At 40.0% G+C, this 25,721-nt stretch overlaps 1 protein-coding gene across 1 annotated transcript in view; it reads left to right on the top strand.

The window, feature by feature from the left end:
* DIAPH1 (diaphanous related formin 1) overlaps positions 1–25,721 on the top strand; it is a 2,838,381-nt gene that overhangs the window by 1,779,237 nt on the left and 1,033,423 nt on the right. The window contains exon 17 of the mRNA XM_044069079.1: positions 2,012–2,020. Coding sequence (XP_043925014.1) covers positions 2,012–2,020 — 9 coding nt within the window. The remainder of the gene's footprint in view (positions 1–2,011; positions 2,021–25,721) is intronic.

The raw sequence follows: 25,721 nt of genomic DNA, 5'->3' as shown, positions 1-25,721 counted from the left end.
GGAGTAGCTACTATATTTTGAGGCAGCTACTTTTTGAGTTCAGCACACTACTTTACTAAAAATTCTCCCCCTCCTTATTTAGTCAAGTAGGGCTGGGTTTGCCACTGCTGCAGTTTTACAGGGCATTAGCGCCTCCTAATTTTTTTTTTTATTTTGTAACTTCCCTTCCTTTGCTTTGGGATTCTACCCACAGGTTATGAGCAATGCAGGAGACGAAGAACATAGGCACAGTTACCAGTTCCTACCCACCATAAAGATGTTCGGATCCTCTGTAGTTTGTGTTGCTTTTTGGGTAATTATTTTTCTATATTGGTGTGGGGGTTTTTTTCATTTTTGGCTATGCCTTTTTCTTTTTAGCCTTCTGACATCTGGGGCAAGAAAGACTGAGGGATATGACTGTCACTGTCACGCACTTTGATACCACTGCGTGCTACCGTCAGATCTGGAACACTTTGGACCGACCTTCACCTAACACTTTTAGATCATTCGGACACCCGAGGACAGCGGACTACCCACAGGTTATGACTGCAGCAATGTGGATCCCTCAACATAACATTTTATGGTACTTTTGATGGAAGTCTTTAAGGAAAATAGCAATGACCATGCATAATATTTATATAGTAGCACAGTATTCCAAGGGCCAAGCCACATGGGAATAGAGAAGATAGATTTTACCTATATGTATGCCTGCAAGCAGAGGTATAGAAAATAGGCAAGAGGGAGCCAGAACTAACTTAAGGAAATTAACAAAATAACCAAGGTTCTTGGGAAATACAGCTCTAGAGGGAAAAGTAATGGAGTGGCATGAGCCTAAACAGAAGTTTGATCTATAAGTTAGAGTGAATTCCCAGTCTGGGATTGATGATAGTGTATAGGCAACGAGAAAGGAATAGTGGGGTGTTAAGTGAAAGAACAACTCTGGTAGAATTTTTACTTGTGTAAAAAAAATCTGCTGTTATAAAGGGTAATTTGTAGAGCATATTAAATACTGCATGGCAATAATAATAATAAGAGTCAGAGGTTAGCGATAGCAATGATCGGGAAAAGAGAATGCAAGGACAACTTACAAAGGGACAACGGGAGGAAGTTTGTAATCCCAGGTATGCAGTAATGTCCAGAAGGTTTAGGAGTTTTGGATGGAAGTGTTTCATAGGTAATTTATGCTCTGTGTAAACTTCAGAAGATTTTTCCTCAAACAGATGACAAATGCTGGAGGTGTGATGAGGAAGAGAGAGGCAGTTGGGAAAATGTTTGGGAATGTAGCAACTTGATAGATTTAAAAAAAATCCCTACAGAGTACTTTTACAGAAATGCAGATGGGAAAAAAGTAGCTGTAAATAAAGAAATTATTTTTTGAGCTTGGATATAGGCTCTAAGTTGCCTATACATGCTAAGGCCTTACTAAATTTAAATGCTATTTGCTGCCAAAAAAGGAATTACCAGAAAACGGAAATTCATATGTAGTCCCAGTATAAGGGCAGCTCTGGATTATAAAGGAGATCAACTAACTTGGATGTGGAATCTTCAGAAAAGGATGGAACAAAAATCATAGAAATAAATGTAAATTTGTGAGAACAATACATGCATAGTAATGTTTGGGAGGATGAGTGAGGTTTAAAGGGCGTCAGGAATGAACAAATTTTGTAATACAAGAGTGCATGGAAATTGTTAAAATATGCTGCATGACAGTAACAATGGAAATTGCTATTAGGGCTTGTTTTCTTTTCTGATAATGTATGTGATCTCATATTACTTATTAAAATGTGATGATTTAATAAAAAAAAATCAGGATGACAGCTGTGTTACACTTTCATTGGAAGTACCTACAGCTGCTTTCACTTTCCACACAGCAGTGTAGGCAGTGGTAAAGTTGCTTTTAACATTTATCTTGTAATACGTGAATGCAATTAAATGTAAATGTATAGAAACTGAAATGTGAATTCCTAGAAACACTGATCTTTTTTTTTTTTCCCCCTGATAATTTTCTGCTGCAAATTTAACTGCGTTTCAGCTGCCAAAGGTAAGCTTCACTCTGTATTAACTTTTCTGATTGTTTCTGAAACTAACAGATTGAGTCATTTGTTAATTTGCTGTGATCCGTCTTAAAAAAAAAAAAAGCACTCCAATGTGGTACATGTAGCCATGTATATCCTTAGAAGCAATGTCTGTACCTGAGAATGGAATTAAACTCGCAGTGTAATGCAGCACTAAGGTGGACAAAATACCGTCATCCCCAAACCTGAACTGCATAGCAGTCTTAAGAGCTGAAAATTTTTTGCTACCAAGTACGTAATTTCTAGACTCGTTACTGAATTCTGCAGTTTTCTGTTCCTCTTGAGTGTTGTTCACCTCTAGTTATAACACATCCTTGATAGGGCTTGCCAGTTATATTATGTAACCATGACATTTTTATGTATTCAAAAGGAACACTGCTTTTTTTAAGCTGAGCACATTGGAAATTATGTGTGGAGTATTATAAGATTTAGTCAATTCTGACGCATGTTTTTCCAAGTTGCATGAGATGCACCTTGTGTGTGTGCATGCATGCATGCATTCTCACTGACCCATATATGACTGTACAATAGTAGCTATAAAGAGGGAAAAAGTCAACACCTCAGTTGTAGTTTAATTATCATGACAAAATTATAAGGTAGACATCACTTTGTTGGAAGTACAGCATTAAGAAAGGTTACAATAACTGCTGATAGTGGAACCACTGTGTGACTGCATTACGGAATGTCAGGAAGGATATTTGAAGTAATACGATAAACTTGAGAGAGAGTCAGGTAAGAATCATTCAATGGGAAAAGCGAAATCTATACCGAAGAAAAAAATCTGGGTGAAAAAATGAAAAAAGTCTGGAAGGATACAACAGGAAATAAAGAAATGAAATTAATTTAACCCATTAAGATGTTCTTCGTGTTTCACTGTTGCAGTCATTACATTTGGGTTATCTGCTTGCAGGTTGCCCTCAGTCGGCCTGATTAACAAAGTCTTGGGTCTTGCGTCGGTTGCTGTCCAACAAAAGGTCACTTATTATTCTGGTGACAACTATCAAAGTGTAGAAATGAATTTTGAATGTTTTTTTTCAATAAAGTAAAGTAGATATGAAGTTGTTAACAACAGAAGTTTAATGTCTAAAATTCAACGTTGTGTTTTTATATATATGACTTTGTAAACTTTTAAAAAATTCAGTCGCTGCTCTAAATATTCTAATAAATTCAGTAAATTCTTCGTATCCTCTCCCCAAAATAAAATATCGGCCAAAAGTACCATAAGTAAAGTAAAATCTTGTTCCAAAAAAACACTAGTATATAATTCAAATAACTCCCATTGTAGAGACTAAGTTGAAGTAATGGGGGGGTACAACCCCCCCCCATAGCAACACCTTTCTGTATGTAGTAGTTATTGAAAAAAAAAAAAAAAATTTTTTTAAAACTAGTTCTAGCAGGGATGTAACTACTCGGGTTTTCGAAACTGTTGTTCCCTTTAGAAGTTCATTTATCAACCGCCAAAACATTCTGTCCCCTTTTAGTGAGGGATGACAGAAAATAAATTTACACTATAAATAGCATACAAAAACCATGTTTGAAAAAAAATTTTTTTTTATTCTTCATCCTCTTTACAATCTCTAAGAATCCAATCTAAATCTTTCCAAAAATCTAAAAAATTCCTCCAAAAATTCCTAAAAATTCAAAGTGCACTTAAAAAGCTCCGTTTTGAACCCTTTGGCTGAGACAATGGGTCTTAATGAGGGGGGTGCTATATGGGATGGAATTTTTGGGACACCATTGTGAGAGGGCTTGAAAGGATTATCAATAGATATGTATTTGTATGTGTTGGTCAATGCTTGGCAATCCATCAAGTAATCAAGTTAGCCATCAATCAATTTTGTGTAGGCTTTGTCACATCACTCTCGTAAGCTCTCTCAATAATAATTTGTCATTTTCAATTTGTCATTTTGTATAGTAGTATTATGTTCAACATTATGACACCACACTTCTACCTCATATTCTTATCATGATCCACTTATCAGAACTTGCTAAACTTAAACAAAAAGTTTGAAATAAGTTAAGTTTTTAAACATCAAATTATTTGTTTTAAAAAAAACTCTGCCTTAAACAATTTTTTTTTCAAGTCAAAAATTCAAAAATTTGGGTTACTTTGGAAGTGGGAGGAATAAAAAGTTTGGGGGTGATATAAAAAGATAAAAAAAATTATCTTAAATTGAAAAAATTGAATTAAAAATAAGTCTTGTGTACAGTTTCAATGTCCAAAATCAAATACATCAGTCAATTAAAAATGTTACAAAACAGTCTTAAATAGTACAAAATCAAAATTGTTTTTAGTCTTTAAAATTTAATGTAAACAAATAAACCTAGTTAATTACCACCCAGTTTAAAATGCTAATCAGACCAGTAACTCAGACCAGTGACCAGAAAACTTCTTCCATGACGTCAGGTTGTCAGGGGTATAAAACATGCGGCCGACGCCATTACATCAGTCTTTCTTGCCATGCGGGCCTCTGTGCCTAAAAAACAAATGATAAGAATGACTGAAGATCTAATAACTCTAATCAGGGGTAGCCAACCCCCCCCCCTCTTCTAAGAGGCTGATTATGAATCTTCTGATCAGGATTATGTTTTTTCTGACTCTTCTGATGATCTGGATTTGTCCCTACCCACTTATTAGGATTCTGATGCAGAGGACTCTATTCCCTCTGCTTCCCCTCCTGAGGATTTTTCTTTTGGGGAAACCGTGCATACTCTAAGGGAGCATTTCCACTGGGAAAGCCAGGATTTTTCTGATTCAAAAAACAGGCTTAGGGATTTCCTTTTCCTACCTCAGCATAGGCCTTTAGCTATTCCTCCTGTACTAGACATTGTTGATGATGCTTTCTCGGAATCTAATTTGGCCCCTGATTCCCTGCCCTCCTGCTCCTAGAAAATTTGACAGATATTACAGGATCCCCGAGTCCCACAAGTTCCTTTTCAAAAATCCTATTGCTGATCCAGAGACTATTTCACAGGGGCCCAAGGGCAATTAAGGCTTCTACTGCTAAAAAACCCTACCCCCTTCTGATAGAGACTCCAGGGCGCTGGATAGATGCAGTAAGAAGGTTTACACTTCTGCAGCCGTGACCATTAGGGCTTTAAACTGCCAGTTTCATATGTTAAAATATCAGCAACATGTTATTGGACTGCTTAAACAGAAAATGATGTTGATTCCTGACTGTGTGGAAAATAAAGAATTACAGGATTTAATGCATTCTGCCGAACAAGTTGGAAAACATACTTTGCAATGTGGTTTTAATTCGTTAGAGGCCTCTTGCAGGGCTGCTGTTACTGGGTCTGTGCTCAGAAGGCATACTTAGCTTAAGGAGCAATCTTTGCCTGATCATGTTAAAGCTAAATTGTTGGATGCTTCTTTAAATCAGGACCACCTGTTTGGCAACAAGACTGAGGAAGTTCTTAAAAAGATGGAAGATAAAGCTAAATCTATGCAAACTGTTAAAGATTTTTTGCAAGTTCAGCCTCTTAGATTTAGTAGGCACTGGCCCTCTAAGAACTGGTCCCTTCCTGCCCCTTTCAGGTCTTCTCAAGCCAAACCCAGACACAGCAAAAACCCCAGGTTTCAGTCCCAGGGAACTCACAAAATTAAGCAGTGGGGGGCCTCCACTTCTAAGTCTGGGAATAATAAGACTCCCCCCTATGGTAAACCTGTCTGAATTATTTCCTTTTAAAATTTCCAAGCACTTATCAACTGACTGCCCCTTTAGGGGGAAAGATTGCTCTTCATGCAAAGAATTGGGAAGTCGTTACCCAGGACAAATGGGTTTTAAATGTAGTGTCCTAGGGATACATATTTCACTTCCACACGTTGCCAACACCAAGTGGGTGGCCGGACCTACCCCCAAATCAGTGGGTAGAGGCCCAAAAACAAGTACTTTCTCTCTTAAGCATGGGCGCTATTCAACTGGTACCAGAAGAGGAAAAGCGACAAGGTTTCTACGCGAGACTTTTCCTGGTACCCAGAAAAGACAATTCATGGTGTCCTATCCTGGACCTGTCTACTCTATACACCTTTTTGGAGATTCCAAAATTCAAGATGCTGACTCTTCACCAGTTACTTCCCATGCTAGGCAAAGATGCCTGGTTGGCAACACTAGATTTAAAAGAAGCATACCTGCACATCCCAATCAGGGAATCTTGCAGAAGATACCTATGCTTCAAAGCAGGCTACATGCACTATCAGTGCTCTGCACAGCCTTTTGGCTTATCTACTGCGCCCAGGGTATTCACAAAGTGCCTAGCTCCAGTTATTGCATTTTGCAGGCAAAGAAATATTCAAATATACCCATACCTGGATGATTGTCTAATTCAGGCAGAAAGCCAGGACATACTTTTGAATTATCTGGCCTTTGTAAAAAGGGTTCTAACTTGTCTGAGGTACGCCATAAATGAAAAGAAATCACACCTGGTACCCTGTCAACAAATTATATTCCTGCGACATGCTTGAATACAACTTCCCAGATGGCTTACCTCACGCCAGAAAAGTAAATTCATTTGACAACCTACCTCAAACAAGTGGCCACAAAAACCCTACCATCTGCAAGACAAGTACTGCAAGCCTTGGGGTTCATGGCCTCCTGCATTCTTCTAATTCCATATGCACGACTGCATATGAGGAAACTACAGCGGTACCTAAAAAGCATATGGTGTCAACATTCTCAAGACCTAGAAACAATGATTCCTATCGTACCTTGCCTACGCCTAGAGTTCCTTTGGTGGGCAGAGGCCTGCCACCAAAACAAGGGACTACCTTTCACACCACCCACTGCCACCCAAACTTTAAAACAGATGCATCAGACAATGCATGGGGGGGGGGGTCACCTGGCAGGGAAGTGCATTCAGGGCAAATGGAACCCAAGTCAAAAGAAATGTTAGCTGTACAGAATGCTCTGACAGCCTTCAAGGACCACATTTTTCCAGTACAACTAATGGTAAAGACGGACAACACCACTGTTATATGGTACATAAACGAGCAGGGGGGTCCACATTCTTACCCCCTTTGCAGACTAGCCATGACGTTGTGGAACACCGCCTTGAGCTACCAAGTGCACCTTCAAGCTCAATTCCTGCCAGAAAAATTAAATACACTGGCAGACGGACTAAGCAGAAACCTCATGGACCCACACGAGTGGAAACTGGAACCAAGGATTTTCAACATGTTGACAAGCAAATGGGGGAGTCCAGATATAGACCTGTTTGCTTCTTCCCAGAACTACCAATTGGACAGATTTTGCAGAAGGACTCCCCACAAACAAGCCTGGAAAGTGGATGCTCTGTCCTTCAGCTGGAAAAAACTATCAGTCTATGCCTTCCACCCTCTGCCTCTGCTTTCCAAAGTACTGCTAAAAATCAAGCAGGACAAACCAAGGATGATTTTGATTGCTCCAGACTGGCCGCACCAACACTGGTACCCCCTCCTGCGCAGTGTGTCATGGTTATCTCCATGGCACCTGCCTCAGCCTCCGTCCCTTCTGTCTCAGTAGGAGAACCAGATTCTGCACCCTCAGCTTCCAACACTGAACCTTGCAGCCTGGCTAATTACTTAATCTCTCCTTTACTATCCCTCAGCAAACCTGTGATGTCATCTTAGAGGCAAGGAGGCCTAGTACTAGAAAATCTTATGCTGAAAAATGGAAAAGATTCTGTGCCTTGAACCAATCTCAAGGGATGAGCACAGCAGAGTCCAATTAACCTCAAATTTTACAATACTTAACTGAGATGCTTCCCAAGGGCCTTTTTCTTCCATTAAAATCCAAGCCTCAGCCATTTCAGCTCATTATAACACAGAACTTCCCCTCTTCTCTCATCCAGTGCTCAAGCAGTTCCTCAGAGGGGCCAAACATTTGAGACCACCCAGGAGAGCTCCAACCCCAGCCCGGGACTTTAACTTTGTCTTGGAGAAACTGAATCTACCCCCTTTCGAGCCAGCTGCTACTGCAGACTTAAAATTTCTTTGTTGGAAAGCAGCTTTCCTTTTAGCAATCACTTCAGTTAAAAGGGTATTACAGGCCCTTATGGCAGTGGAGTCTTTCATCATCTTTCATTCGGACAGGGTATCCCTCAGAACCAATCCATCCTTCATGCCCAAGGTGGTATCCAGTGTGGCTCTTAATCAGTCCGTTCATTTGCCAACCTTCTTTCCTAATCCGCAGAATAAAGGGGAACGGATACTGCATTCCTTAGATGTGCACAGACAATGTAGATTATACTTGGACAGGACTAAACCTCAAAGGAAATCTGAACAACTGCTGGTAGCATTTGCTGCAGGAGCAGAGGGGAAGGTTATTTCAAAGCAAACCATTTCTAAATGGATAAGCCATTGTATTCATTTCTGCTATAAGCACCATGGAAAACCTATCCCCCAGAGGATCAGATTGCACTCCACCGGGGCTGCATCTACCTCTACAGCCTTTCTCAGAGGCGTTCCTACCAGGGACATCCTAGAAGCTGCTACCTGGAGTTCTGTACGTACTTTCACCAATCATTATCATTTTCCAATTTTCTCTAAATCCAGAGCTGGCTTTGCCACTGCAGTCTTGCAGGGCCTTATAGCTGGCCCTAATGCTATCTAAACTCCTCTTCCCAACCATAGCTTTGGAATTCTACCCAAATGTAATGACTGCAACAGTGAAACACAAAGAACATAGTACAGTTGTGTGCACTTAACCATAAATGTAGATGCTCGAGTGTATTCACTGTTGCAGTCCTGGTTACCCTCCCTCCAGCCCCTTAACTTCTTTTGTCTATAACTCTACTTTCCTTTAGTATGCTTAAAAGCCTTTTTGGTGTATTTGCTTTTTTGCTGGAGGTATATCTTTTTGCTTTTATGTTTAATTGCTTCCCATTAGGGGGCACCTGACATCTGGGGCAAGAAAAACTGATGTAATGGTGCCGGCTGCATTTTTATACCCCTGACAATTTGACGTCATGGAAGAAAGGACAGCAACCAATGCAGAACCCAAGACTTTGTTAATCAGGCCAACTGAGGGCAACCTGCAAGCAGATAACCCAAATGTAATGACTGCAACAGTGAATGCACTTGAACATCTACATTTATGGTAAGTGTACACAACTGTACTGTAATGTTGTGCTAAATTGTTTCCAGGAGTTGAAGTCTTAAGATAAATCCTTTAGGAGCATAGGGAATGTGTGATGAGTTGGCAAGGCATTGTATTGTAGAAAAATGGAGGTGCCTGAATGTATTACAAGTGTAGCAGAAGTACAGGAAGACTTTACTTTTTTATGTGGTTTTGAAACAGTAGTTAAACAAATCAGTTATAAAACAAGTAACTCTTTACATAGGTCCACAGCAGGTTAATACATGAAAGTTATATATGTCAACAACAATTAATATTTTTCAAGCAAGTCTTTAAGTTTAAACCAATATTCATATGAATGTGTAATAGTAGAAGTTCTCATCTTTTTAGTATGCAGGTCACTACTGCAGGCACGTTTTTGCCATACTAATAAATTCAACACTAGAGGGGGTAACTTTACTTTTCCACTTTTTAGTAATTACTTTTCTGGCTATAGCAAAAATAGATAGAAGAAGAAGCACTTGGGTTTTGTGGGATTAGCTCGAGAATCAGAGCATTAAATAAAACTAAAGATTTTGAAAGATTACATCTGTCTAACCATAGAGCTTGAATGATATTAATTTCTTTCCAAAACAGAGAAATGACTTCACATTCATATACCATACTTGTCCAATCAGCAATTATTTCAGAATCATATCTCCAGCATTTAATTCTGTTTGATTTATACATAATTGTAATTTTTTAGGAGTGACAAAAGCTCTGTGTAAGAATTTCCAAATGAAAGTTTTCCAATATAATGAAGATGTGTTTTTTTCTGTAGAATTTAGTAATATTTTCTCAGCAAAACTTCTTTGCTTCTTTAGTGTATGTAGTAGTGATGAGGCAGTCTTCAAAATGACTAATACCTTCATCGAATCAATCTTTCTTCCCTAGTATCTCAGGTGGCAGACATTAGTGTTCTGTCTGCCTCAGAACAAAAACTGTAGAAGGATGAGTTTTTGAGTCTCTTAAGAGTTATGAAATAGAATTTCTGGGGGAAAAAACACAAGAAAGTTAAATCCACTCCACAAACTTCAACTTATGGCAAAAATACTTCTGAGAGTTCCTACCAGTCAAAGGTGTCTATGCCAGGCAATTCTTAATTACAGAAAAGGACCACAGTTCAAGACTTGCACTGCACTTAATAGATCTTTGTAAGTTTGTGAACACACACATGTTGATGGTGGATGCACTGACAGCTATTTTTGTTGGATTTGGGGCTTCCACTGATTAAGTAGATGGAATAATGGCTGACTACATTTTAGAGGATTGAAGACAAATTAGTTTCTCTCTGTCTTTCCTTGTCAGGTACTTAGTACAGCTACATCAAGTATTAGAGAGTTGCCTTAGTTATCTGAAACTGTGTTTTCTGACACCTTCCATTTTTAAACACTCACTTGGGACATAGACACACAAACATTAATAAAAAACACATATTAACATCTTTTTATGCACTGTACATGTCCTATATGTCTTCTTTCTTTATAACAATTTACATTCACGCCAACATTACATAAATTACTCAATTATTTCCTTAAACCTCACTTACCGTCCTGAACATTATTCTACATTTATTGTTTCTACCAATTCCATTTATTTCTATGTAATTTGCTCCTTCCCATTTCTAAATATCCTGCTTCCAGTTCTGTTATTTGTCTAACAATATTCACTACTTCAATTACGTTGGTTCAGATTTTGATTTCCATTTTCTAGTAGTTGCATTTTGGCAGCTAATAACATTAAACTTAAGATCTTACTATGTCTATCCAGATCCTGTGTGCCATATCAGAAGAATCCTTTCCTTAGTTGTAGCCATTTGCTTCCCCAATATTTCTGACAAAAGTACTCTGTGAGGAAGTTTTAAAATCTGCCAACTTATTGCACTCCCAAAAAACATGTTCCCATTTTGTTGCTATGTGAGATATTCTGAGCACTTTTGGAAGTAGTCATAATGTAGCACACAGATTAAACAAAGTGGCATCAAAGTGTAAATCAAAAAAGGACTTCCAAAATGCGTGCACATTGAGTAACAGCATAATTCTAGCTCTTCTAATGTGAAAACAGAAACTTTGCAGAGAAGACCAGTGACTTGTATTTCTGAGTAAATTGCAATAACTTGCTAGTAAGTGCACTGCCTGGATGCCAGGGAAAAAAAAGAAATACAGAAGACCTGAAGGAAAATCGGCTGCAAAAGGTGGAGAAAAAACACTGACGGGAAAAGTACTGCAGCTGTTAAGCAGAAAGCATTTTAAGCTCCAGACATGACTTCAGTAACCTAGAGGAAACCATAAGGCAACTGCACACAGATCTGGTTAAAATAGATGAAACACTGATGGAATATATCAACACAAACAAAAGCCGGAAAAAATGGAAGAAGCTTTAAACAGATATTTAGATGAGGTACTAAATCTGCAAAAATCAAACGGTCAGAATGAAGGAAAGGCTGGCTGAATATGAAACTGCTCAAGAGATGTTTCAAAAAATAATTGAATTAGATGACAGCTGTACCTGAGAAGCTGGAAGGAACAGACTGTATTAATTTTATGAAAGGGCAAATAAGCAACTGGGCTGGTATTCCACAGCAGGGGTTATTTGAAAGGACGCATGTGTATGCTCCAAACCTGGCTATAAGAAAGCATCCTTGACCTTTAATAGTAAAGATGCAATCCTACCAGGAGAAGGAGTTGATTCTGAAAAACTGTGGCAGAAGGACAAATTGCTAAAAGTGGGAGACAGAGTTTTTGTGGTAAAAGATTACTCATACACCAAGCAGAAGAGGAGTAAATTTGTTCCACTATTCAGGTAATGTCAAAAAGCAGGCTTGAGATTCAAACCGCTGTAATTGGTTATCTTCAAAGTGTTCTTCCTGGAGGGGCAAAATCATTTTTTGATGAAGTATATGTTAAGGAGGAAATACCAAAGTTTGTCCAACAAAAAGTGAACTGTGAAACAGGAGGAGATTCTGCTTCTTGTTGTTCTTGTAATAAAGACCACAGATAGACTGTGCTAGTGAAACTTCTTCTAGTGTTTCAGCAGAAAATGCTGAACAGAATTAATGTAGCATGAGGGTTGACTAGAAGAATCAGGACTAAGTTGGAAATGAAATGGAGACCGGATTTGGGAGATGGAGATGAACAGGAATAAAACCAGTAACTTGAAGACTGACAAGTGTGGGATTACAAAGCAATATTTATATTTGTGAAATATGACTGAAAAAGGAAAATCTGGAAATATTGGACTTTGTTGGACTTGTGGTGGGCCTCTAAAGTGCATGTGTTACTTGTAATTAATGTGCAGAAAAAATGCATAAGGGAGGGAAGAAGTTAACTGTAAGTAAAACAACTTTTTCTTAATACTGTTTTATAGTGTATGATTTTTCTTTGTATGCTATAAAATAGTTTCCTCAGTTTTTTTAAGTACAATAGGGATACTATTGTAAACAAGTGTTCCTGTGATTTTTTTTCTTTCTTGTTCAATTTTACGAAATGTAGTCCCTGCAATTTAAAAAAAATGTCGGTTTAAAAGAGCATTGCATAAGAAAAATGTAATGTGCTTTTTCTCATTCTTGCATGAGGAATAACTGGATTAAGGCCCTTAGCTTGATCTTGTAACAAGTATTAAGAGAAAACAAGCTAATGAAAATGAATATGGAATATTGAAAGACACTTTTTCTAGCAAATAAATGTATACTTCATAGCAATTCTGTGTCTGGTTCGTCTGCATGGAAGCTGTCTGATAATTTGGCTAAAAAAAAGAAATTGGCTAGGCTGTAATGTTCTCTGAAAGCATTCAGATGTTTCCCTGCCTGGGAGAGCTATAAACATGAGTCAAAACCAGACAGCACTTAGTAGAAACACAGACTACACCATGCATTTTAGCATGAATAACCTTTGATGTTAAGTAGTCCTGTCTCACCTTCATTCTTTACATATGGGATCGGGGGTGATCCTCGGCTCCAACTCTGCCTTTTTACAAGCTGGAAGACTTCTGGTTGGCTTGTGGCTAGGTAGGTATCCCATGGTGCACCACTACAATCCCCAGATCTCGTTTGCCACGTCAACGCATTTGGTTGTGATTCTCTTTGGCTCTGGCTAAGTGTTTGCATATTTTCAAAGTTTTCTTCACTGTTTAGCTTAGATTAATTATTTGGGTCTATACAGTTAAATCATTACTGTTGGTAGTATTCAGTTAGCGTAGTTATAAAGTTATCTTATATTTGCTCCATTTGGTGCAATTTTTGGCCTTTGGCCGTTAATTTCTTCTTGGTATCCCGTGTACCAGGCCTACTATTTGGATTAAAGTAGTCACTTTTGTGCACTAGTATTCTGTGTGTTTATATAGAATTTGACAGTTTCCACTTGCTATTTAGAGTTATTAGATTGCTGCTAGCATCATTTTGGTGATATTGTTGACAGAAGTTTGTTCTGTTCGTTTTTGCAGTTGACTTGTGCGATTATTGTTCTTCACTGTTCTGTTGAGTGTGCTGTTCTTCCCTTATAACTGTTGGATCTGTTTAAGTTAGAAGACCCTATCCCCTCTTCCCCAGGCTAGGTCCGTTTAAGTTAGAGGACCTAGTCCTCCTCCTCCTTCTCTATTTGCGTGCGTTGTATTGATTTAAGAATGTCTAAAGAGAGTAAGGAGCATAAGCCATCCGACTTCAAGAAATGTGTTAAGTGCTCCCAAGATGTCCTTAATGGATGGTCACGATAATTGTGTTTACTGTTTAGGGGCCATCCATTTGCAGACCACCTGTTTATTCGGTCATGCCTTTAGTCCTAGGCTGTTGCAGGAAAGGAAGAACAAGTTAATTCTAAAAGGTCTTCTTAAACCTTCCTTTGAGGAAGACTTGTCTAGTTCCTCATCATCCTCCAAATGTGCTAAAGGGAAGTCTTAAATCTGCCAAGAGGCCTCCCAGGGACCGGCTGGTGTCCCGGAGCCACCTCAGGTTATGAAAACTGTCTCTTCGGCTCCACAGCCCTAGAAGCCAACTGAGAGTGTCATTTTTTTTGCAGGGTTGGTTCCAAGTTTTTCAGAGCCGACCGCTGAGACTCTTGAGACTACTTCTCGGAGCTGGTCTATGGACCCTCTTCCGGTCTCCTTGTTAGTGAAGTCTCCTGTACCTTCAAGATCTTGATCTCCTACTTGCGTCATCCAGGAGTTTATTGGAAGAAGATGTGGAGAGGGTAGTGCTGAGACTTTTGAAGTCATCTGCTTTGCCTAAATTGTTGTTGGTTCTGACCCAGTTGGCTCCGGAGCTACTTGAGCCTGTTCAACCCTCTGTGTTCATTCCTCCTCCGAGCCATGCTGGTCTTTCGGAGCCGGAGTGCTTGGTACCACCGGTGGAACCCTCGGCTCCAGCTCCAATTGTGGCTGTTTCAGAGCTGAGTTCTGCTCTGACACTTTCGGAACCGTCCGTAGTGTCCAGGGGTCGAACTTAGGTTCCGAGTCTTCCTCTCGGCGCGTCAGCTAGGGTGAGTTCGGACCCTGCGTTGTATCTCTGAGCCGATGGCTGTGGCACCGACAGCATCCTCTGTCTCCTCGAGCCAGAGAAGTCCTCTGAGCCGGAAAGGTCAGCTTTTGAGATGATGAGTGTGCTGTCCCAACCGTCAGCTCCTACTGGGGGTACTGGCACTCTTCCCCCCATAGCACCTACTTTTGTCTTAGCTCCTACTCCCTCCAGCAGCAGCAGAGCCCCCCAGCCTCAGGAGCCACCGGCCAGTGGCCCCCATTCTTCCGTGACCTCCCTGGAATGTCCTTCTGAGGAGGCCCCATGGAAGAAGACTTGTAAGAGGAAGCATGTCGACTCCCAGGATGAGTCTTTGGCATCTGACACTGACCTTGAGAAGTTGGAAGGGTCCCCCAAGTCATTCTCTGATAATGTCTCCTTCATTGACATCCTGGAGATGCTTAGAGGTGCGATTGGCCCACTGTCACCCCTTCTGATGAGTCAGTGTACCTGAAGGCTTTTGGGTCTCAACCTTCTGCCTCTTGGGTGTCTCCACCTTTCAATGAACTGATGGATTTAGTTAGTCGAATGTTGTGGGATACTCCTGATGCCGTGGAGCCAGTTCCAGTAGACCAAACAAGTTCCTTTCTTTCCCTCCAGGAAAAGACTTTTTATCTAAAGGTGTGCCTATAGATGCCATGGTGGTGGCGGCGGCCACTAAGAAGAAGTTAGCGGAGACTTCGTCTTCTTTTCATCCACCGAATAGGGAGTCTCGCACAATGGACAGATACGGGAACTGTATCTTCTCTTCAGCGGCATTTACCCTTGGATCACTGAAATACCTTACTCACTTTACTAGGCTCCAGAGAGATCTCCTTAAAGAGTTAGGAGATTCTGTACAAAGTACATGTACTGAGGAAGTCCCTGACAAGGTTTCTGCCCAGTTGTCCACCTTGACCTCTGTCGTTAACTCCTCCATGTGGCTTGTCATATGCGGCCGATGGTGCGAGCAGGGCAGTGTGTTCAGGAAGTTCCTTGAGGCATCATTCCTGGATGCATTTGTGTAACTTTGCGGAACCATTTAAGTCTGCCTTTACCAATGCCTCATTCGACGGTTCCTCGTTTGGATCCAAGGTAAAGGACAATCTCACCAGGTGCGAGCAAGAAGGAAAAACGTACTCTGCCGTGGGAGTACGTTTTACCTGTTCCCTCTAAACCATACCCGAAGGGTCAGAGGGGTGGTAAAATGTGGGTCAAGAAGTCCCAGAGGTTTTTCCAGGAGGCACAGGGTGACTCCTCCTTCAGAGGCAGAGGAGGAGGAGGAAATGATAGATGTCGCCCTAGAGGCAGGGGCGATCCACAAAACAGGGAGGTCGCGATTCCTTTCGGGGCCGGCCTTACCAGTGCTCCTGATGTGGGGCCTGACTGTGCTTCTCTGGGGCCAGTCAGGGGTAGCATTTCTTTGTATATAGAAGCCTGGCTAAGTATCACTCAAGACAAGTGGGTAAAAAGAATTATTACCAGAGGTTATGTAATACCCTTTTCTCTTCCACCTTTTGTTCCCAAGAAGATCCCAGATGTTCCATCCAATCACAGGGATCAGGCAACTGTGGAGGTCAACAAGTTGCTGTCAGAAAGAGTCATCCAAACCGTCCCAGCAGACCAAATAGGATTCAGAACTTACTCCAGATTCTTTTTAGTGCCAAAACATACAGGGGACTGGAGGCCCATTCTGGACCTCAAATGATTGAACGAATCAGTAAAGAAGTATAACTGACATTGAACTGAGCTCACATTTCAACTCATTCTTTACAGAATCCATAGCTAACCTAACCAAAACTTTCCAGAACAACAATCCACACAGCTCTCATTCTTCAACACCCAACAACCCTAATAACTGTCCCCTTAATTTCCAGCTCAAACCAGTTTCAACCATTATTATAAAAAGGCTCATATACAAACTAAAGCCATACTCCAATGCCCCTGACAACATACCCTCCTCCTTCCTCAAATGTGCTGCTGATGGTATTGCTCTCCCAATCAGTATCCTAATAAATAGATCCTTAAAAAGAGTCATATGTACCCAAACTCTGGTGCTCAGTCTACATTCTTCCTCTTCACAAAGAAGACAAAAACACCAATATTTCCAATTTCTGCCCCATTGCCCTACTCTCTCCAATATCCAAAATTCTAGAAAAATGTGTCCACCACCAACTTATGCCTTTCTTAACCCAGAATCAACTCCTTACACCCACCCAACACGGCTTTAACCCCGGCCACAGCACCATAACTGCCCTACTATCCTTCCTAGAAACAGTCGAGCCTGAGATTCTATCTCTCTAAAGCATTTGACACCATTTCCCACAAACACCTTCTCTTCTCGCCAACTTTAATCTCTTCCCCTAATACTCTATCTTGGTTCTCCAGTTGCCTATCGGACAGATCTCAAGCTGTCAGATGGAAGAGCTCTACCTCTTCCTTCTTACCAACACCCACTGGCATTCCCCAGGGGTCCATCCTTGGACCCATGCTTTTCAACATCTTCATTAATAACCTTCACACTGTCATCCCTGACACAACAGTTATCCAATACGCTGATGACTCAACTTTAGTCTGTGCCACCTCTAACCTTCCTGAACTACTGACTAAAACCCAAATAGCATTTTCTACCACTGAGAACTGGATGCACCAAAACCATCTCTCTCTCAACTCAAATAAATCTAAAATACTACTTTTCCCTCCCTCCAGGGCTTTCTCTTATGACAAAAATGCTTTCAAAGTCCTAAGCCAAACCAACACTGCTATAGAAGTGGTCCCTTTTGCAAAACTTCTTGACATTACCATAGATGAACACCTTAAATTCGATATCCACATACAACAAAACATAAAAGAAAACCCACCAAAACTTAGGTATCCTCTATAGGAATAACCCCTTTCTCTCCAACTCCTCTAGGCATACCTTGGCAACTACCTACCTTCTACCTTCTTTACTGTATGGAGCCCCTCTTCTAACTAATCTGTCTTCTTCCAACACCTCCAAACTTGAAAATCACTATAATAAGATCTCTAAATTTGCAACTAAATCCAAAACCTCCACTCATCACTGCCTTTACCCTACAATCACTGAACTGGCTAGAACTCTCTAACCACCTGGACTATCTTCAACTAACCACCGCTCACAAATTAATATTCGACCCAGATAAATGCCCAGTCTTAACAAACATCCTTCCCCCATACATCCCAAACAGTTCTCTGAGATCTGAATACCAAAATTTAATTTCTGTCCACAAACCCAAACGCCCTGCTGGCCAGCTTCTACTCTCTCTAGGCAAGAAATGGAACTCTCTCCCTCCTTCACTTAGGACTATACCAAACTCAGAAACCTTCAAGACCCAACTTTTCTCATACCTGTCATCCAAACAGAAATGATCCTGCTTGCACCCTACCTAAATTTAAGGGAATTCCCCAGTGAGTTCTTCGTACTCCTTTCTCCACTCTTCCCTCTAATATTTCTATTCTTCTAAAACAGACTTAAGCTGACAGTCACTGATTAAGCAATTCTCTCACCTGACTCCAAGTATGTAAATATTGTAAATATTGCAGTATTTCTATTGTCTGCACAGCAAGTATTTACCTTACTTAATTAGAACATCTGCATGCAAACTGTCCCCCCCTTCTAGTGTAAAAATACAAAAAACCTTAGATCTTTTATTTTACAGACAGTTGATCATGCTGCTCTGAATGGAAATACCTGTAAACTGTGTTCTCTATTGTCTTTTAACTGTGTTTTATGATGTACACAGTACACTTAAAATAAATAAATAAAGGACAAGTTCCGGATGGTAACACTGCAGTCTGTACTCCCTTTGTTAGGGAAAGACAATTGGATGTGCTCAATAGATCTCCAAGGTGCTTACTATCGCATAAAAATGGACAGGGCATCAAGGAGTCATCTACGCTTCTGGCTGGGAGCCAGTCACTTCCAGTTCCGTGCTCTGCCCTTTGGTCTCACCACAGCACCCAGGGTGTTCACCAAATGTATGGCAGTAGTGACAGCTCACCTGAGACGTCTAGGATTCCAGGTGTTCCGTATTTGGACGACTGGCTCCTGACCGCCCCCACCAGGCATCTACTCCTTCCGAGCAGGGACAGTACTATTCAGCTTTGTGCCCAACTGGGAATCTCTATAAACTGGGAAAAATCTGTCTTATTGCCCTCTCAGTCTGTGAATTTTATAGGCGCAGAGATAGACACAGTAAACATGGTGGTTAATCTTCCTTCCAAAAGGGCACAAAATCTGGTGTTTCAAATTCAGTTTCTCCTTCCCTTGCGAAGGGTCAAAGCCAAGATTGTTCTGCAGCTCCTTGGGACCATGGCTTCCACCATACTATTAGTGCCGCTAGCCAGGTTACACATGAGAATTCTTCATTGGCTCCTGTCGTCCCAATGGTCCTTTCAGCACCTCCCGTTATCCCATCACATTCTACTGACAGAATCTTGCAAGAAGGACCTCCTTTAGTGGACATTACCCAGTCAACTGACCACGGGCTCTTCAAATTTTCCTCGCTAACCTGTTGCCATTGTGACCACGGATGCCTCACAGATAGGGTGGGAGGCATTATCTAGGCAGGACTGTCCAAGGCAAATGGCAAGACCACGAGGCCCACCTGCATATCAACATTCTAGAGATGAGGACGGTGCTCATGGTGTTGCAAGCACTTCACGACCTTCTTCCTCTGGGGACTATTGCAATACAGTCAGACAACATGTCGGTAGTATGGTATATCAACAAACAGGGTGGAACCATATCTTACCCACTGTCGAGAGGCCATGCAAGTTTGGGAATGGGCAGTATCTTCCCAGTGCTTTCTGGTGGAGACGCACATTCCAGGGACAGCCAGTGTGCTCAGTGGGCAATTCTGATGCCTCACGAGTGGTCTCTGAAATGGGAAGTAGCGGAACAGATTTTCCGCAGATGGGGACAGCCTTGCTGCAATTTCTTTGCCGGTCCAATCAGTGCCAAATGCAGCAGCTGCCTTTCCCTCATTCCCCCCTCTGGGGGAGTCACCCAGAGGTGCACTTGTTCACGATTGGCCCCTGGGTCCTCTTGTATGCTTTCCCTCCCTTTCCTCTCATTCCCAAGGTGATTCAGAAAGCAAAATGGCTGGGAAGCATATTGATCCTCATTGCTCCTTACTGGCCTCATCAAGTTTGGTTCTGCTTCTTCAGGCCTCTTTTCCTGGATGATCCTTGGATTCTGGACCCAGTTCCAGACCTGGTGACTCACATGTCAGGTTTGCTTCACACCTCGTTACACATCCTCAATTTGACAGCGTGGCTGCTCCAGTTCCTTCCCTAGTTAGGCTTCACGACTTCTCGCCTTCCGTGACTCCCTATCCTTACATCTTCTCATAAACCTTCAACTAGGAAACTTTATTCCAGTAAATGGAGAAGATTTTCTCTTTGGGCAGAGAAAATGGATGTTGACCCCTTCACTGCCTCCATTCCCGTGGTTTTGGAATTTCTCTCTGAACTATTTCACCAAGGATCTGCGGCTGCAACTATCAGATTCCAATTGGCAGCGATTTCAAATTTCCATTTGGGGTTTCCAGATTCCAACTTGATGCCTCATAAATTGTGCAAAACCTTCCTGAAAGGTGCCACATTGTTCAGACCTCCAGTTCAGGAGCCTGTGGCCTCATGGGATTTAAACTTTGTGTTATCAAAATTAACATCTCCACCCTTTGAGCCTTATTATTCATGCTCTTTGAAGTTCTTGTCTTGGAAGACGTTTTTGATGGCTATCATGTCTTCCAGATGGGTGTCAGAGTTGAAAGCCTTATCTGTTAAATCGCCATATCTGATTTTTCATAAAGACAGGGTGTCCCTTCGTACTAACCCTTCCTTTGTTCCCATACCATCTTGAATCAGTCCATAGAACTTCCGGTTTTCTTTCTAAATCACTCCAGTGCAACTGAGTACAGGTTTCACCAACTGGATGTCCATAGATAATTACGTTTTTATTTCCAGCGGACTAAAGACATTAGAAAATCTGTTCAATTGTTCATTTCATTCTCTGAATCCAGGTTGGGCTTACCAGTTTCCAAAGTGACTCTCTCTAACTGGATCTCTAGCTGTATAGCTTATGTTTGCAGTTCTGAGGGCAAACCTACCTCTGCAGCCTTTCAAGCCAGGGTTCAACTTGACAATATTTGTGCAGCTGCTTTGTGGGCTACTCCTTACACTTTTATTACTCATTGCAAATTGGATTTAATCTCTAGGGGTAGAGCTTCCTTTGGTTCCATGGTACACAGGAGTATTTTTCCTTGAGCCACTCAAGGATAAGGTGCTAGGGACGCTGTTCCATATGTAAAGAATGAAGGTGAGATAGGATTACTTAACATAAAGAAGTTATGTACTTACCATAACGTTCCATGTTAGTAGTCCATCTCACTCTTCATTCTTTCAGACCTGCCCTCCTGCCCCCATCCTGGAAGTTCCTGGAGACAGAAAAATACTATTTTCATTATTTATGGAGACCTTTTAGTATTGGCTTTTTCTGTGGGCTGTTTATTTTTTCTAGTCAGTAGCAACCAAGATCTGAGGATTGTACTGGTGCACCATGGGATATCTACCTAGCCACGAGCCAACCAGAAGTCTTCCAGCTTGTAAATAGGCTGAGTCGGAGCCGAGGATCTGCTCCGATCCCATATGTAAAGAATGAAGGGTGAGATGGACTACTAACATGGAGTGTTATGGTAAGTGCATAACTTCCTTTTTTAGGTTAACTCAAGTCTGTAAGTATGACTGTTAGTTTAGGACATTTGTTCCTATTAAGAAGGTAAAACAATATTTGAAGATGAACATGGTTTTGTATGTTAGTATTACATTAATAGGTTTTAAAGGGTTATTGTGGGTGGGTTTTTTTGAGGACTTTCAATAAAAGAAAAAGTTTTGTTAGATGTGATATAGGCTCAAATGGATATACAATAAATAGCTGTATAAAAGCTCAACCTGCCAAACCGTGTGTGTATTTAACACAAGAACTTGATCTAGGCATTTAACAAAAAAGCTGTTGTACATAAAAGGTGGGGGATAACTTTTAATACAATGATGCTTTCTGTAATGTCTTTAAATATCAGTGATCTCACAGATTAATACAAAAAGGAAAGAGTAGTGAAGTATTGTTAAAAAATGTGGAGTGCAAATAACTGTGCTGCAGGAGAAGCAATTGGAAAGAACTGGACATATGAATTTGATAAAGGTTTTTAGGATGGTTATTCATTAGTATACGTGGGACAAAGGAAAAGGGGGAGTACTTATATCAATTGCAAGAGGAGATCCACTAGTGATAGAAGAGGATAAAAAAGATAATGGTAGAGCTGTAGTGATAGAAGAGGATAAAAAAAGATATTAATGGTAGAGTTGTACTAAGGGGCTGCTGGCAATGGAGGAGGATTACACTGGCATGTATTTGTATTCCACCTAAAACTGCTATATGGGAGAAACAATCAGCTTTAAGCAAGGAGTATTAGTTATGTGTGAGGATTGCAATTTGATTAGGAGCAGTGAAGATGTGTCAAATGGGAGTCGCAGAAGGAAAAGTATAACAAAGGAGGGTAGACTTTTTAAGAATTTTATGAAAATACTTGGCATGGAAGATGTGAATTCAGTACTAGGAGTTCAGAGTGAATTTAAACATTATTCCCCAGGATACAAAAACTGGGCTAGGTTAGATATAATTTACATTTCACAAGAACATGTGCATTTAATTGAAGGCCTCTATAACACACTTGATAACTATTTCAGATCATGCACCAAAAATAACTAAAATAAAAATACAGGATAATGAAATAAATATGAGACACTGGCACTTTCCCACATATCTGTTGAAAAGAGAGGAATTTAAGGAATGGGTAGTAGAAATTATTCATGAACTATTAGAGAAGATAGAAATTTCTTCTGAAGTTATAGCTAGGGATTGGGATAAAATTAGAGTTTAAAAATAGGGTGGAAAGAAAAGAAAGGGAGATGTGGGTAAGAAGTAAAAAAAGAATTGGTTAGAGGAGCTGATAAATGTTAAAGTATCACAGAATAGTGGGAATTTCACAGGACTAGAAGAGGAGCAAATGTAGAATGCTAAACAGGAAATAAGGGATTACCTCAGTAACATGCACGAGTTTAGAATTGTTACTGTTAAGCAGCTATTTTATAACTCTAGAGCTCAAAAACTTTTAGCTCAACAACTCAGGCAACAGAAAGTAGAAAGGGCTGTTGCCATGCTTAAGGAAAGTATAACAAGGAAGCTAACAACAGATCCTGTAGAGGTATTAGAAATATTTCATAAATTCTATGAAAGTCTGTATAAAGTAGAGAAATATGAAGATCAAGAAAAGGTACAAATGTAAATGTTTATGGAAGAATTAAATATGCCAAGGTTAGAGGTAGATGAAGCTCAATTACTAACAAGATAGAAGGAGATAAGATAAAAATGACGATAACCAATCTACAGGAAAGTCCCTAGGAGTAGATGGTATTTGTGTGGAAGTTTGGAGGCTAGGAGGGAAGAGGCCAGTAAAGATCTGGAAGGTTTTGTTTAAGGGAAACAGAATGTAAGAAAATACCACTTGGTGGGTCTTGTTGCAATGGAAGGAATCCCTCATAAAATTATAAGGTTGATTAGGAGGGTGTATGAGGGGTTGCAGGTGAAATTTCAAGTCAGTGGGGTCTTCTCTGATCATTTCTGCTTGAGAAGAGGAACCAGGCAGGGGTTTCCTCTTTTCCCTTTGTTGTTTGCATTATATTTATAACCATTGGCAAAGAAAGTAAGGGACTCAGAAATTCAAGGATATGATTGGTATTATAGTCAAGAAAAGCTGTCCCTATGTGCTTATGATACTATTTTATACTTGACAAAACCAGAAAAAGACATTGCAGTGTTGTAGAACATTTTGAGACCGTTTCAGATCTTTTCGGGATACAAAATTAATGAAAACAAAGGCAGTAATGATAAATGATGTACCCACACACAAACTGGTTCAGTAATGCCCATATTTATGGGACATGATAAAATGAAATATATGGTTTAAAATGATTCCAATGTAGCAGCTAAGGCTAAAGAAAAGATTATACAAAAACTGAGAAATTGGAAGCTCTTTTATATGATATGAATAGTAATGTTTAAGTAGTTAAAATGTTTTTTAGTCCCTTCAGTCTTAACAAGTCAGACATATTATCAGCCAGAGGAAAAGTTGTAGATAGTTAATAAAGAGCTGAAGGATTTTATCTGGGAGGGTAAGATGGCAAGTGTCAAGTGGGATAAGATGACTCTTCCAGTAGAACAAGGTGGATTGGGATTACCCGATTTGAAGGAGTATTTAAGAGCTACACAGTTAATATATACAGCAGAAGCAACAGCTTGTAATTCAAAGTGGAAAGAGATGGTGAAACGGGTGAAGCTCAAGAAACAAGGAGAAACTGGAATTTTGGATGCAGATCTTTAAAGAGAATAATAATCATATAAAAATTATATTCGTAAAGTAGCATGGCGTATTCTAAGAAGTAAGTCAACACTGCATGGAGAAAGGATATTTTCTCAATAGGGATGACTGAATTTAGTAGGGATTCAGACAGCCAAGAGGGGCTTGAATTTATTGCAGAAAACTGGCAAAGGAATCAAGGTATTTGGGTGGGAAATGTAATAGAATGGGAAGATGCCAAGATTTTGTTTGGACTGCAAATTAGAGGTTGCCTTCCCTATCAAGGATTGATATGTGAGTATAGATAGAGAGAAATAGGTGGTCCTAAACAAAAGACCAGCACTGGTAGAGTTTTTAGTGGAATCTAGAACAGAAGTTATTGTTAAAAAAGGAATAATTAATAGAGCATATAAAAAATTGCATGACAGCTGTAGGCATCAGAGGAAGTTAGGATTGGGAAGAAAGATTGGATAAGCAATTCACAAAGAAACAGTCTGGAGATGCATGTATATCTCCCAAATATGTAACACAATCTAGAAGATTTAGGATTTTTGCTTGGAAATGTTTACATAGATGTTTTTACATCCCAAGTAGACTCCAGCAAATTTTTTCTCAGGTAGACCGCAAATGTTGGAGGTGTGATGGGGAAGGAATAGGTAATTGGGAACATATTTTCTGGGAGTGTAATGAGTTGGCACAATTTAAAGATTCCCTGCAGTTGACTCCGTCGGAGATACTGGGTAAGCAAATTGGTGTAACTGGGGAAACTATTTTTTCTGAACTATGATACAGAATCGGAAATGCCTAGAACATAGTAAGGCCTTGCTGAGTTTATGATGGCTACCAAAAAAAGCAATTACTAGAAAATAGAAATCAAAGTCTAAACCAACTTTACTAGAAGTAGCTACAGAGGTAAAACAACTGGAACTGGGATCTTTAAAAAAAAGGGTAGGAGCAAATTGCATAGGAACATATGGGAATTATGAACAATACATACAGGAGAGGAATGAGGTTTAAAAGAAGGCAGGACTTGAATGAGCTATATAATGTTTGACATTGATTGGGTAGAGTATAAGATACGTAAAATGCTTGCAGCTGGGATTATGCCAATATTGTTTGTTTTCACTTATATAAATGTATGATACTCTGTCATAACTGATAATTTAATAAAGATGTTTCTTGTTTAAAAAGAAAAAAGAACTTGTAGTGATCTTTAGAAAAGGGTAGGAGTAAATTGCATTACAAATGGAAATTGTGGGAACAGTACAATGTAGAACAATGTTTTGGAGGAAGAAGAAATTTAAGACGAGGCAGAAACTGGAGCAATTTATGTAATGTTGCTTTGATTGTATGATATATATTTGTTAATGTGAACTTGTTAGTATGGTCTGATTGCTTTTGTACAAATGTAAGTTTACCCATGTCACAAAAGATGTGTAAATAAAAGACTAGGGACGTTTAAATGTGGTCTTTGTAAGTGTTACAAATTTGTTTTTAACAGAAGTTATGAACTTAAAATCATGTTATGGGGAAAATACTCCCAAGTTTAGTTGGTTTTGTACCTGCACAATGAACTTGATAGCATATATAGTTTTATGTTAGTGCAGTAACTTCTGGATTGGAAACACAGATAATTAAGAAAGAAATT

Source organism: Protopterus annectens, chromosome 4.part0 (genome assembly GCF_019279795.1).
Source record: "Protopterus annectens isolate FY-2018-M chromosome 4.part0, PAN1.0, whole genome shotgun sequence".
NCBI classification, from domain to species: domain Eukaryota; kingdom Metazoa; phylum Chordata; order Ceratodontiformes; family Protopteridae; genus Protopterus; species Protopterus annectens.
Note: the sequence above shows the minus strand (reverse complement) of the source record. Positions and strands in the feature narration are given on the sequence as shown.